Source organism: Brassica napus, chromosome A9 (assembly GCF_020379485.1).
Source record: "Brassica napus cultivar Da-Ae chromosome A9, Da-Ae, whole genome shotgun sequence".
Lineage (NCBI taxonomy): Eukaryota > Viridiplantae > Streptophyta > Magnoliopsida > Brassicales > Brassicaceae > Brassica > Brassica napus.
The window spans coordinates 37536855-37552090 of record NC_063442.1 but is presented as its reverse complement, the minus strand read 5'-3'; the positions used below and the strand labels follow the sequence as shown (position 1 = coordinate 37552090).

Genomic DNA, 15236 nt, shown 5'->3' with positions numbered 1-15236 from the left:
AGTTTTTTTTTTATTGAGCTTTGACTAGGATTGGTCGGGAAAAAATCATTAAAAACAAGAAAACCGCATAATTTAATTTTAAAAATGAATAATTGCACTTGATATACAAGAAAATAAGATTATTTAGCTGTTTGGTAATGTACTGTTCGACTTTCGATATATCCCAAAACTGACCCTATTATGTAGATATTTGTACTCTGCACCGCCTACTTAGTTCTAGGCATAATCATTCTTTTATAGGTTTTGAAAATATCTCTGACATGTGCAATATTTAATTATTTTACTATATTCTTGAACTCTTCTTTCCAACATTTCGGTCCATCGGTTGGTTTAAAGCAATTGGTTTGGTTAGTTTACTTAATTTCACAAATATGCCTATACCAACTTGGTTTAATTTGTTCTTATTAATTGGATGAAATGAAAACCGGTTTATTACATTTTCCCAATTGCTTTTCGTTAAACCAGAATGGTTTTCATATTGTTGCGTTTCACCACCCGAGTGTTGTAGAGTAAAAAACAATTATTATCTTCCCTACCAGATACTGTTCTTCCTCATCGACGTACCATCTGTTTCGATTGTTTTATTTTCCAAAAAAAATTGCTTCGGTTGCTTTGTTCCGAATTATTCTTTTTTTCCGATTCAGTCCGATCTTCTTTGCATAAAACAAACATTGCCTTTTTATTCTCAATTAACTTTCTGGGACAAAATGTTAAAATATTTTAATGTTGTTTCAGTTACCTATATTCCTCATGTGTACCTCGTGTGCTTATTTTCGAAACCTTCGATACGCGTGAATATAAGTGAGACAAACTGTCATGTCTTCTGACAGCCTTGACAGTGTTATCTATATTCGATATACTTACGATAGCATTGCAGCCTATCTATACAACTTGGAGTTTACTATGGGACATGAATGTAATTTCGCTTCCGTCTTACTATCCAATTACCTAAAGAAATATGTTTCTGCATGGTTTGCTAATTATTTTTTGTTTCGTGTTTTTTCAGCCAATTTGGCCTTTAAAAATTACAATGACTTATTTCCTGAAACTAACATCCTGCTAGTTGGTTTTGAGATTGAATCAACCACATCAAACTTTTTAGCAAGGGAGATAGCTAGGAGTGTTCTGCGTAATGGTTTGTTTCAGTCATATCTTGCTTTTGGTGGTCCTTCCTAGCTATATAATTTTATTCGTCAAGAGAGTATATTTTAAACTGTTTCAGTCTTTTCCTTGAGATTGAGTTTTAGGAGGTGTTATTGGTTTATATATTTTTATTGATTTAGAAATCCATATAGTATTTATAAATCTAAGTAGAATATATAAATTTTCAATTTTTTCGGATTAGTATTTACAAATCCGGAGGTTTTCCTTCGGATTTGGGTCTTTGTATTTTTCACAAAAAAACCCATGCAAATCCATTCAAATACATTATGAAATCAAATCTATTAGTAAATCCGTATGATTGAATAACACTTGATTTGAATTAGAATTTATGAATCATTAAACGAATAACACTTGATTTGAATTAGAATTTATGAATCATTAAACGAATAACACATGATTTCAATATATATTTTAAAATCATAAAACCAATAACACTAGATTTAGTTTGGATTTTCAAATCCATCAAAATACACCAACCAATAACCCCCACTTATTATGTAATCTTTTGATTTGCTTTGTCTCTTTGCTCTACTGATTTAATCCGTTGTTTCAGACGTTTAAAAAAACATCCTGCTAAACTACATATGATCATTTTGGTTTAACTGATGACTACTAAAATCATTAATAGCTTGGCGAGAGTGGAATTTAGAAATTAAAAACAAAATTGTTTTTATACATATGATTATTTTGGTTAAACTGATGACTACTAAAATGAAATAGATAAAACGATAAGAATAATTATTTATAGAATTTAAATAGAATGAAATTAGCATTCCATTTATTACATAACCTTTTGAGGTTGGATGAGTTTTCAAATGAATGTTATTTTTTCTAAAATAAAACAAAATATTTTTATTTTAATTGATGATATTTTTATAACTGTAAAGGAAATAAAAATTCCCAAAATATATTTCAAAAATGATTTCTAGTTGCATCTTTCGTATATAATTTTATATGATATTTATTTTAATTTTTTTACATGAACTAATAAATGGAATAACTGATTTGAATTTAATTTAAATATTTCTTGTAAAAAGTTACTCATATAGTCTCACCAATTATTTGATGCAAAAGTCATGATGTGATGAAATTGTGAAACTGCTGAGATTTATATCTCTTTGATAAATTGCTGAGATTATATATATAGAAAATTCAATTTTTCTTCAATATCTGAAACAAAAAATTCTTGTTGATGTTGTGATTACTTGAAACTTCTCTTACAAACAATTTTATAAAAATGGTGGCTACTTTATAAATAATAAAAATGAATTAAATTGTAAATTAGTTAAATAAAAATTTCACAAATGAAAATAAATAAATGTAGACAATAAGCAAATTATAAATATATAGAGTTCAAAAGAAAAAAAACATGCAATCCGGATGTTTTTAACAATACTTGAAATGGTTACGTAATCCTTGAAATGTTTTCCAGCTCATGTCTTGATTATAATTGCTTGAAAATTATCTATGAGGGTTAGAGCTTGAGACATAGATAGAAATTCATTGACAAAATTGCTTCCCGTATATTCTTTTGGTAACTTCATCAATTTCCTATAAGATACAAATCAATGCTCAATGATTTCCATCATTCCACAGCGAAATCCAAATCAAAGACAAGCCCATACATGGACCAGCTCAAAATGTGTTGACTAAGGCTTAGGTTTGGTATCTTTGTTCCAAAAAAAAAAATTTTTTGGTTTAAAAAAAAAAGGCGACGGTCTTTATCGCCCTACCTACTAATCACGAACTGAATTCCACTTGGCCAATGACTCATCTGATGGTGGTCACTAGAGATGGAAAATGATACGGTGGATATATCGTTCATATTCAAGACACCACTAGAGTTCATGACAATGGATTTATTTACATTGAACTGGGTGTGAGGGCAATTATGTATTTTATTGCTCTTGCTGGTGCACGTAAGGTTGCCTAGCCACTTCTTTCGACTATGTTTGAACTTCTTTTGTTTCTTTCATTTTAGACAATCCATTTTACTGTCTATCTTTCACTTTGATAAATTTGTTCCAAAAACATTTACATATCAAAAACTTAAACCCAAAATTTTGTAAACTGTGTTATTAATTTTCAAATACAATTTTCAAAAAAAAACAGATAATCTAAACCTTTGTAACTCAGATTTATGCACTAGAAATCCACAAAAATAAGAGATAAATCATTCTCATAAAAAGCAAATAAATTCTGTATAAATCATGTATACAATATAACCAAACATACACATATCTCTATGATCAACACTATATTCGTTGTAAGACCTTTCTGAAAATGCCAAAAACGTCATCACGAACAAGATAAAAATATTATGAAATATGGAATACTAAACATAAAACCGTTGTTAAAAGCATAACCTAAACATTATGTACGATCCACCACGAAATGTGTTGTCAAAATTTCATGAAAGCTAATAAAATAAAGATTTGTCGTCAAGATAAAAAATATTATGAAATTGAATAATACACATAAAAGCATAATAAACCATATTAACGAAATTTTTGAGTGACGATAACAAGTTTTCAAGTCAATGGATGACTTCCAAGAGCATCTTAACTAGATGTTCTCTTTCAAAAGAACGAACAAACTTTGCTTTCTTGTAGTTTTGCTTCAGAGTTCCAATGACTTTGCTTCAGAGTTCCAATGACTTTGCTTGAGACCCTCTGTTGTATCAAGTGTTTTCTTTGTTGATCCAATTATATCTTTATAACTTCTTTAGTCATCTTGCAAGTTAAGACTTTAGAACACGAGTATTTGTTTGATCTTTTGTCCAAAAACACAACCAAAAGTCTGAATTAGCCCACTTATTAGCTTAAGCATTTTCTCCTAGAGACTCTGTTCCAACAACTTAACTCAAATTCCACCTCTGGAACTACTGACATCAACATAAGCCATAAACCATAAACCCCACATTCCTGTAATGTTCTTCTCGTATCAACCAACAATCACACTACACAAACGTTTGGTACCTTCATCATAACATCTCCGGACCTTCTTGCTCATATCTATGGTTTAACTCATTGAACCGAGATTAAACCGGCACCTGGATTTAAACCATTGTCTTCACATTACTGAATGCACAAAAATACTGAATTTAGCCACATTGAGTCGGCCTTTATAGATCTCATCATCCATATCCTTGGTCAATTGGTCATGGCCATCATCATCGTAAGAATTAACATAAACATGACACATAGGAAACTGACTTATCATAAAATAATATAGAGATTAAAAAAAAATATGAAAACTAGTAGAAACATCATAACTAAGAGTATTTGTAAGAATTTTTTAAAAATAAATATTGAAATCATATAAAATTAGTTTCATACCTAGATGTAGAATACTTATTTGGTTGTCTAACTAATTTAGAAAACAAAATCAATGTGTTTAACTTCGAATTTGGGTGGGTAGAATATGTAATCAACACTTTTTATGCATTCAACTCAAGGTATAAGTCATTTGTATTTAACTTGGTCAGACCTTGTTGGTATACCTTTCTTACAAAAAAAAAACTTGTTGGTGACCTTCGATTTGTTTTGGTTATATTGTTATAACCTTCTCTAACTGTTACCTAATGATATACACAGGGAAGAACAGTTTTTTCAACTATTATTTTGTCAGTTTTCTTTTGAAATAAACCGTGATGGTCGGAAACATAGATTAGATTTCCTTTAGTTTTTTTTTCTATTGAGCTTTGACTAGGATTGGTCAGGAGAAAAAAAATCATTAAAATCAAGAAAACCGCATAATTTAATTTTAAAAATTACAATAACTTATTTCCTGAAACTAAAATCCTACTAGACTACTACTTACATTGCTTGTGATTTTAGGTTTTTTAATAGCTTGGCATAATTAGCCACTCTTGGTAAGATCATATAATATGAGTAAGAACCAGTCGATAAAAAATATGATATTTATAACAATACGTAGCAAGACCATTGTCGTAGTAGGTACTAGTTAGAAAGTGTATGTCTTGAATTGTTTAATTTAGAAAGGGAAAAACTTATAAATATCATTCCATCATCTCGTCCGTCACGAGCCCGTCATTTTCATATACGTCATTAGACTCACCACCTTTCATTTCATTACACATGGATACCCCAACACGTACACACAATTTAAATCAGCAATGAATCTTTATATAAAAACCTCAACAGTTTACATCAAAGTTCAGAATCTATTAATAACTCGATCTTCAGACTTTGATTTTTCATCTGACTAAGAATATTGGTCCAGATTCGGTTGTTTCTTCTAATGGTTTGGATTTTAAGTAGTCTCAGTTGAGCAACATTTCTCACTACTTTTACATATAAAAACTGTTAGATTTCCGTTATAAGAAAAAAAATGATGTAAAGGAACTAAACTTATTGAATCAAATAACACACATTATGATTCTGTGGTGTAGTATAGACTGTATAGTGGTATAGTACTCATGGTTAGAGATGTCAATTGGACACACTGTCCATTGGTTACCGATGTCCAAGCCCATTTGGACTAACCAAATTAGACCAATAAATAAAGCTGTCCAGTTGGTCGAAACCCAATAAACTCCAAATCCAATGGGCTTAAACCAAATGGACATGGGCGGCCCAATGGGTTTCCAATGGATATTACTCTTTTTCGGCTCTCGTCTCTGCGACTCTCATCTCTTCCCGTTCTCTCTCGATGAAGTCGACTCACGGCGACTCTCCGTTCTCTCTCCCCTCAGCGTCTTAATCCTCGACTCTCTCTCTCTCTCGGCGTCTCGATCCGCCTCTCTCTCTCTCTCGGCGTCTCGATCATCTCTCTCTCTTTCTCGCGAGTCGCGACTCTCGATCCGATCTGCCTCTCTCGTATGTCTCTTCTCTCTGTCTTAGCTCTAAGGTTCCATTGTGCATGTTGATGAATTTTCTCTTCTCTGATTGTGTACAGCTTCTCAGTGACTCTCTCTCTCTCTCGGCGTCTCGATCCGCCTCTCTCTCTCTCTCGGCGTCTCGATCATCTCTCTCTCTCGGCGTCTCGGTATGATGGGTTTCTCTGATTTGTTTCTCTGATGCGTTTGATTCAGTTTAGTTTTGATGGGTTTCTCTGCTTTGTTTGCGTTTGTATTTAGATGTGTAAATCATTTGTTTCAGCTGGTTATGGTGTAACATTAGCTTGCGTTTAGACACATATAGCTTGCGTTTTAAATCATTTGTTCCAGCTGGTTTTGAACGAGTTTTAAATGACTTAAATACACATATAGCTTGCGTTTGTATATAGTTTGATGGGTTTCTCTGATTTGTTTGATGGGTTTCTCTATATAGCTTGCGTTTGTATATAGTTTGATGGGTTTCTCTGATTTGTTTGATGGGTTTCTCTATATAGCTTGCGTTTGTATATAGTTTGATGGGTTTCTCTGATTTGTTTGATGGGTTTCTCTATATAGCTTGCGTTTGTATATAGTTTGATGGGTTTCATCTGTTTATTTGGTTTCTGATTGTTACATCTCCTTTGTCTTGTTTGCTTTCAGATGGATATATTGAGTTTGAACAATGATGATGAGTATGCGAGTGAAGATGCATGTTCAGAACAGGAAATGGACGAGAACAATCCTATTGTGGACGAGTCTCTCATGAGCACAGCCGAAGGGAAAGGTAAACACAAGCGTAGACACTCTAAGTGCTGGAACCACTTTACTATAGAAGGAGATAGGTTGCCTGATGGGAAATTCAAATGTGTCTGCAACCACTGTAGCCAGTTTTACTACCTAAACTTGCATAAAAGTGGAACCAATACTATGCTTCGCCACTCTGAACGCTGCCCCAAAACCCTTAGTAGTATTGTAGGTTGTAAGAAGATCGATCAGTTGGTGTTTCGAGATATGATTGCTGTGGCTATTGTTGAGCATGATCTCCCCTACGCCTTTGTAGAGTTTAGAAGGGTTAGGGAAGCCTTGAAGTATGCCAACCCCACCATAGAATTCTGGTGTAGGAACACAGCTGTAGCCGATGTACTTAAGATATTTGAGGGGGAGAAAAGGAGACTTAAACATGTGTTAAATGAGCTTCCGGGTAGAGTTTGTCTAACCACCGATCTATGGAGAGCTATAACCATCGAGGGTTATCTCTGTCTCACTGTCCATTATATAGATGCTGAATGGAACCTTAGAGCTAAGATCCTTTCTTTTTGCGCCTTCCCTCCACCGCACACTGGTACTGCCATTGCCATGAAGCTATTGGAGTTGCTAAAAGAATGGGGTCTGCTAAAGAAGGTCTTCACTATAACCGTGGACAATGCCTCTTCCAATGATAATATGCAAGGAGTAGTCAAGAGGCAGCTTAAGAAAGATTTAGTCTGTGGTGGAGAGTTCTTTCACATCAGGTGTGTTGCTCATATTTTAAACCTCATTGTACAAGATGGTTTAGCGGTGATAGGTGAGGCGTTAGAGAAGATCAGAGACAGTGTTAAGTATGTCCAGATAACTGAGTCTAGAGAGATATTGTTTCAAGGCTGTGTGGAGTCGGTTGGAGTTCGGAAGAAAGGGGATTTACTTTTGGATTGTCCCACGCGGTGGAACTCTACCTATCTCATGTTAACTAGAGCTCTTCACTATAAAGAGGCATTCAAGAATCTTGCAGAGATTGAGACAAGCTACCAGAGCTTACCTACAGAATCTGAGTGGTTAAGAGCTAACCTCATTTCTGGTTTGTTACAGCCATTCGATGAGATGACAAGGCTTGTTTCTGGCACCAAATACCCTACATCGAATCTGTATTTCATGGAGGTGTGGAAAATTCAGACTTGGTTGAATACAAACGAGTTTCATGAAGATAGAGTGATCGCTGATATGGTGGATTCAATGAGGATGAAATTTGTGAAGTACTGGGAAGAGTACAGTGACATTTTGGCAATTGCAGCTGTGTTAGATCCTAGACTCAAGTTCAAGGTCTTGGAGTACTGCTACCACACTCTAGATCCAGCAACATGTAAATCCAAAATGGATTACATACGAAAAAAGGTGGTGAAGTTGTATGGAGTATACAAGAAGAATAGTAGTGCTCATAGTTCACAAGAAGTAGAAGAAGATGCTCTACCAGCTGGTTATGGTGTAAGTCATTTAAAACCAATGCTTTAGATGTGTATTTAAGTTATCTACCAGAAACTGATGCTTTAATAATCTCTTTCTTTGTAGGGCTTCTATGCGTTCTTCTCTCAACAATCAGGAACAAGAAAATCTGCTTTGGATTTGTATCTGAGTGAACCTGTGCTTGATATGGTGTCAAATTTAAAGTTAGATGTCCTTGAGTATTGGAGGGACAACGCAAACCGTTTTAAGGAGCTCTCTAGAATGGCAAGCGATGTCCTATCCATCCCAATAACAACGGTATCATCAGAGTCATCATTCAGTGCCGGAAGTAAGGTTCTCAGCAAATACAGGAACAGACTTCTCCCTTCAAATGTTCAAGCTTTAATCTGCACTAGAAACTGGCTCAGAGGTTTTGAAGTGATTGGTGAGTCTGTTGCATTTATAATCTGATGGGTTTGTGTATCTGATATGTGAAATTATTGATTGAACTTCTTGTTTTTGATAGCTGGATGCGATTTAGATGAGGAAGGTAAAGAAGATAAGCAAGATACCAATGTGGAAGCAGAAGGAAGTGGAAGGAAGAAGAGGACCCGACTCAACTAAACCCTAAAGGTATAATCATTAATCTCACTTGAACTGATGTCTGTGATTACTGTCATGTTACTTTGTGTGATATGAATCTATAAAATGTTTGATGCCTTGTTGAGTAGTGTTTTATACATTGAACTGATGTTTGTGTGATATGTACTGTCATGTTTAAACCAATGTATTTTACTATCTGCTTGTGTGATAACTTATGTGTTTTAATTTGATAGGAGAGGCTGAGAAGATAAAGAAGAGAAGGGCTTTGTGGAATTATGTATGAATCATTATGCTTTGGATTTTTTATTTTTATGTAGGAACCATTATGTATGAACTAATATATGAATTTTCTATGCTTTGGATATGTAAAACTTATGAAACTTAATGTGTAAAACTTGAAATTTATGTTTTTTATGGATGTTTCACAAAAAAAAATGTTTTTTATGGATTTAGCATATTAAAGCAGAAATTGTATTTGGGCTTTGTGGAATGCCCATTTGGACTTGGGCCAATTTGGTCTGGACAATTTGGTCTGGTACAATTTGGGCTTAAAAAAATAATGTCCATTTGGACTGTTGTGTCCATTTGGACAACCCATTTGGACTTGGGCAGCCCAATTGACATCTCTACTCATGGTGTGAAACAAAATGAAAATGTTATTTGCTTCAAATCAACAAATATTATTAATCCAATAAGATTAGATTAAGTAAAACTTCATCACCATATGTTCACCAAATTGATTCTTGTCTGTAGCCAAAAACAATGGTCTTAGATATCAAACGGTTTAAATCAGCCGCCTGACTCTCGTAGTAAATTTACCGTTGTGCCCTTACAATCTCAACTAACTCAGACAGAACAAAAAGACCTAAAGCCCTAAACTTTGGTTTCACTCGTTTGTCGGAAGTGTCTCGAATCGCCGCCGTCCATAAACCTCCGTCGTCTCGCCGCCGCGAATTTTTGGCGAAGGTAAGCCTCGTCTCTTCCTCTTCCCTCTCCCCCCGCGCTTCTTTTCAGATTTTGTTGGTTCTCGTATCGAACTCGGTTAGTCTCTGTTTCTCATTGCTCTCTCATAATTGATATTTAGAGTCGACAAGAATGGAGTACGTAAACCCTGAAGGTCTTAGATTAGATGGTCGCCGATTCAATGAGGTATCTTTCTTTTGCATCTCCATCTCATATGTCTTTTTCATCAGCTGTGAATCAATCTCTCTCTCTCTCTCTCTCTCTTATGTTTGCTGGTTTTGTGATAGATGAGGCAAATCGTAGCTGAAGTTGGAGTGGTTTCCAGGGCTGACGGGTACACAAACACACAAACACAGTTTCTTACTCCTAATTTGTCACTTGGATGAATTAAAAACTCAAAAAACTTTTTTTTTGTCTAGCTCTGCTGTTTTCGAGATGGGTAATACCAAAGTAATTGCAGCTGTTTATGGCCCTAGAGAGGTACTTTCTCATTCTCTCTAAGATTTGTGATGATGCTTTTATTTGTCTCTGTTTAATTGTATCTCTTTGCTCCCTCAGATTCAGAACAAGAGCCAACAAAAGAATGGTCATGCATTGGTATGTTTGTGTATCTCCTTCTTGGCTTAAAGCTTTATTAATGTGAAATTCTTATGTTTTCTTCGCTCTAATTATATGTTTTTTTTGGAAGGTGCTGTGTGAGTATAGTATGGCTCATTTTAGTACTGGTGATCGTAGGAGACAGAAAAACGACAGGTTGGTTACACACTTACTACAATATATCTAAAAGACTTGTTGAATTGGTTGTGTTATTATGGTATGGTCAGGCGATCAACAGAGTTATCTCTTGTCATCCGTCAGACAATGGAAGCTTGCATATTAACCGAACTGTTGCCTCATTCTCAGGTCTTCCTCTCTTTTTTACTTTCCTTCGAAATTTCAGAATCAGAATATTGAGTTTTAGATTGTTTATTTTTTATGCAGATTGACATCTTCCTTCAAGTTCTACAAGCTGATGGAGGTAGCTGTTCTTCAAACCCTCTCTTTATCTTAATCTCTGAGATCTTTCATTAATGTTATGTTTGTGTAATCATTAATCAGGAACAAGATCAGCTTGTATCAATGCTGCCACTCTAGCTCTTGCAGACGCTGGAATACCGATGCGCGATCTTGCTGTTTCCTGCAGTGCTGGATACTTGAACAGTACTCCACTTCTTGATCTTAACTATGTCGAAGATAGCGCCGGAGGAGCTGATGTTACCGTAGGCATTCTACCTAAACTAGACAAAGTGACACTCCTTCAGGTTCATCCTTCTTCTCCTCTCTTTTATATAACACTTCTCTTAACATCCCTAATCAACTTTTTTTTTAATGTATTTGGTTGAAAATGTGTAGATGGATGCAAAGTTACCGATGGAAACATTTGAAACTGTGTTTGCATTGGCTTCTGAAGGCTGCAAGGCGATTGCTGAAAGAGTACGCGAGGTAAAAACAATGGAGTTTCTGAATCCTTTTTTTTTCCTTTCCATCATTGAATAGCATTCTTTGTTTTCTAAAATCTTTGCTTGTGCTTTTTGAAGGTACTTCAAGAAAACACCAAACAGCTAGAGTATCGTCGTGCTGCATAAACTTCAGAACTAGAGAAAGAAACTAAGAGATGTCCCAAGCTTTTTTGTCAATGACTTTGTTAAATGTTGCTGCTAATTTTTCCCAAACTCAAAAGTCGAAGTTCGTAATGCAACAGTCTAGCTAGATTGAACACACAATGGTCTCATATATTCATATATCAGAGAATCTCTAAGAGCAATCTTATTTTCTGAGGGGTTGTGTGAATTTTAAAAGAATTTTAATCTGCATTATAGTCCTTAAAACTGATCAAAGTTAATAAAAATACAAAAACTTTTATAAATATTGAAACATATGTTACAAGTATTGCAAAGGTTATTAAAGTTACTAGGGGTTGGCCCGCCCTACGGGCGGGTGAGTTTACACTAAAACTATTTTTATATTAAAATATAATATTTTATAAATCATTTAAAATTTTACTTTATATTGAAAATAGTAAATATATTATTTTTTTATTATAATGATTTGTATTTTTCTATTTTATTTTTATTTCAATTTGATATAGTTGAAGAAAATCTAAAGTAAAAATAACTAATATTTTTTTTTTATTTCTAAGAGTATCATATTTTAATATTATTACATTTACTAATTTTTTCACAGTAATAAATTAATACACCAACCTCCAAGATAAATCAATGTAGTCCAAACAGTGTATTTCAAGATAAATTAATACACCACTAATTTTAATATTTATAGTTGATCACAGTAATAAATTATTAGATTTAAATGTGAAGTGGTAGATTGCACTGTTTGATGCTTGCCTTCTATCCTTCTTGAAATATGTTTTGATAGCAAGATTGCCCTTCTCATTCCACGTGCATTTTTTTTGGACTACATTGATTCAAATTTATAATGTGTTTAAATAATCAGTAACTATTGAATATAGATTAAAAATGTTTATATTTGGAATTTATATACCGTGTAACACGCATATATCGCAGCCACCTACGAAGCGAACAATTGTTTTTAAAATCACAATTATTAAAATATATGTATAAACTTTACAATAAATAATACATATATGAATCGAAAGATAGTGGTGAAATATATTTTTCTTAATTTTTTTTAAAATATAGATATATATATATATATTAATATTTACTAATGAGTATATATTTATATTTATTTATATATAAGTTTTTAATTTTGTGAGAGATAGTTGGATAAGGACTCACAGTCATAGAATTTTGGTGCGAAATTTTGTTGCTCAAATCTCATGGATGGGCGAGCTGTCCGAGAAAAAGGTTAGTAGTTTAATTGAATGGTAATTATAGGACCAAGTAGTACGAAAACATCTTGTTATTATATTTCATTTTTAAGCACGAAATTATTGACAAATATGCCTTTTACAAAAAAAAAAAAAATTATAGACAAATATGTGGTTAATAATTTAACATTGCTCGGCTCAGTCCATAAAAAAAGTAGGTGTATACCTTTAGTTTTATTCCGTATTCCTAAAGGCCGGCCACGCTTACGTGTCACCGTGTTGCCACTTGATGACTCTTATATTGGAAGACGAATATTTTGTTATAGTTAAGCAGAATAATGATGCAAAAGCATGACATATATGATTTAATAATGGTAATGCAACTGTACAATTGATAAATCCATTTATGTGTATGTATAACGAATGCAGGAAGAAGATCGAGCAATTAACTTGCTGGCTTGAAAAAAATTTTTCTTATAAAAACATGCCGTCTCCTCGGGAAATATTTAATTTAGCTTTGACCTACTGAGAGCTAAACTTCGGACATGTGCATCGGGAGCTTTTAGCAGTTTCTTAAGGGGAGGGGGGAAGACCACAAAAACATAAAAATCGGTAACCAAAAGCGCCAGTTAAGGATCAATGTTTGAGTGATCCTTGTTTCTTTTCTGTTAAAAAGTAATGACAGATCATGAAAGCTGGATCGTTGTTGTTTGCTTTTTCTCCTTTACGTGTTGTGTCTTTAAGGATGATCACTATCATCATGAGACCAATTATTTTATTGGAATAATTTTCGTTCATTCTTTAAAAAGAAAATGTGAGTTCACATTCTTTTTAAAGAAAATGTAATTTTCGTTCATTTGCGTTCATTCTTTAAAAAGAAAATGTTTGTACTTCATGTTGGGATCTTGTCTGAGAGAAGAAAAAGCTACAGAGAATGTAAGATCTGACATATGAACTGTTTCTACACAAGTTCTGCCTCAGTAACACAGAGATCAATCATTATACAATCTGATTATTCATGCATAAAAGAATCAAATTTATGGCCTTTCAGGATCCGAGAATGACTACTAAGTACTAACCTAGGAAGGTTTTAGTTTATTTGTTACCACTGGTTAGCCGATGTTTCCCGGTACTTCTCATCATCATTGCCCTGAGGCAACTGCTTCGGTTAGTAACTTTTGCCCGGTTACTTAACAGTCTCTCGGATATTCTATCTTTAGCGGTTGTTTTCTTACGCCGTGCCAAGGAAAAGGTTTGCTTCTTGTTTTTCCTTTCAGCAAAAACTCTATTGAACTCCTCGTCGATAAATTGAGGCTAAAGCAGCATCACGCAGAACTGAAAACTTATGTTCCTTAACCTTAGCATGCTTTGCTCGCTTTGCTATTTTCTTCAACTCTTCTCTGTCTTTCTCCCTGATATTCTTCAGAGCTTGTTTCGCTTTTTGCCTAGCTAACTGATTGGGATCAGAATCTGAAACTGTTCCATCCATAGGCGTGTCATCCTCCTGGCTGATCCTTGTAGTTGAGGAGGAGGTTTGGTTTTGACTCTCTTCTAACGAAGATTCCTTGATTATGGGGTTTTCTTCATCATCCCGAGGTACAATGGGTCCATGAAACGGGCAGGCTCGTAGGTCTCTTCTCTGGCAAAGACCACCTTTCTTCAGAGGAGCATGGCATGGAGGTATCTCTGTTCTCTCTTCTCTATAGACACTTGCCTGAAGATTCAGTGCTGCTATTTTATCTGCTGGAATTACAGCGTCTTGATCCACCCTGCCCCAGTGGCTCTCGACCTCTATGCCTCGGTGGTTAGCTCGAAGCCTCGAATTAACTTCCGTAGTTGAGTCCCAATTACTCAGCTGTGATCCCCAATTCATCACAGGCGCTTCAGAAATTAGCTTATCCCTAAGAGGGTCACCACTTCTTCTAACCTGGACGCCTTGTTGGAGAGATTCTAGTGTAGACCTATTTGCTTCACTTGATGAACCCTCACCGTTTTGAACTCTCGGCAAAGGAGCCACCTTTTTTACTGGATCAGATCCAACCTTACCATCATCTTCCTCCCAGATATCTTCTTCATCTTCTTCTTTCTCCCAAAGTCAATCATTCTCGAGATTGTAAAACCAGCTTGCTCACATTTCTTCTCAGTTGCTAATATGCTATTCCTAATATCAATCAACTCTTTCAACATGGAATCTCTGGTGTTATCACTTACATCAACCCTGATGAGAAGTGAGATCCCATCTTGAACCGAGACCAAATGCTTTTTCATCAGAAGCTTGCCCTGTTCCCTCAACACATCATTAAGTAATATTCTATCGTTTCACCGGCGATCCGGAACGGCGGAGAAGGTAAGTGTTTAGTTGTCGAAGAGAAGAAAAACAAAACGACGTTCCCAGTGTTTGGAGATACGATTTTGTACATTTATTGGGCCAATCAATGGGCTTTATACAAAGCTCGAAAAACTCAACTCTTTTTGTCGCCAATTTTGAGTAGTACGTAGAATTCAAGCTGACATGACAAAATGATTGGCCAAGAATATTTCATCTGACGTGGCACCTCTTAGAAGCTCCAAAAATAGCTTCTTTTATATAGTAGGATAATATAATAAATGAGAATTACAAAAATACAAATTAAATAAGAA

The 15236-nt window shown here is 34.6% G+C and overlaps 1 protein-coding gene and 1 pseudogene across 1 annotated transcript; one reads left to right on the top strand and one right to left on the bottom strand.

The window, feature by feature from the left end:
- The first annotated feature begins 9617 nt into the window (after positions 1-9617).
- Positions 9618-11580, top strand: LOC106365102 (exosome complex component RRP41 homolog). The gene is made up of 11 exons (XM_013804555.3): positions 9618-9769; positions 9888-9952; positions 10054-10100; positions 10186-10246; positions 10325-10363; positions 10455-10519; positions 10591-10669; positions 10748-10784; positions 10865-11067; positions 11159-11248; positions 11344-11580. The coding sequence occupies exons 2-11, from the start codon at positions 9899-9901 to the stop codon at positions 11389-11391; spliced, it is 723 nt and encodes a 240-aa protein (XP_013660009.1). The 5' UTR covers positions 9618-9769; positions 9888-9898; the 3' UTR covers positions 11392-11580.
- A 1025-nt stretch (positions 11581-12605) lies between these two features.
- LOC125578212 lies at positions 12606-15016 on the bottom strand (annotated as a pseudogene).
- Positions 15017-15236: the final 220 nt, after the last annotated feature.

Bases quoted from the DNA above. Each gene is read 5' to 3' on its own strand.
- LOC106365102 (XM_013804555.3), top strand. From the start codon at position 9,899: ATGGAGTACGTAAACCCTGAAGGTCTTAGATTAGATGGTCGCCGATTC. The intron at 10,520-10,590 runs GTTGGTTACACA...TGGTATGGTCAG, and splicing joins AGGAGACAGAAAAACGACAG to GCGATCAACAGAGTTATCTC. The intron at 10,785-10,864 runs GTAGCTGTTCTT...ATCATTAATCAG, and splicing joins AGTTCTACAAGCTGATGGAG to GAACAAGATCAGCTTGTATC.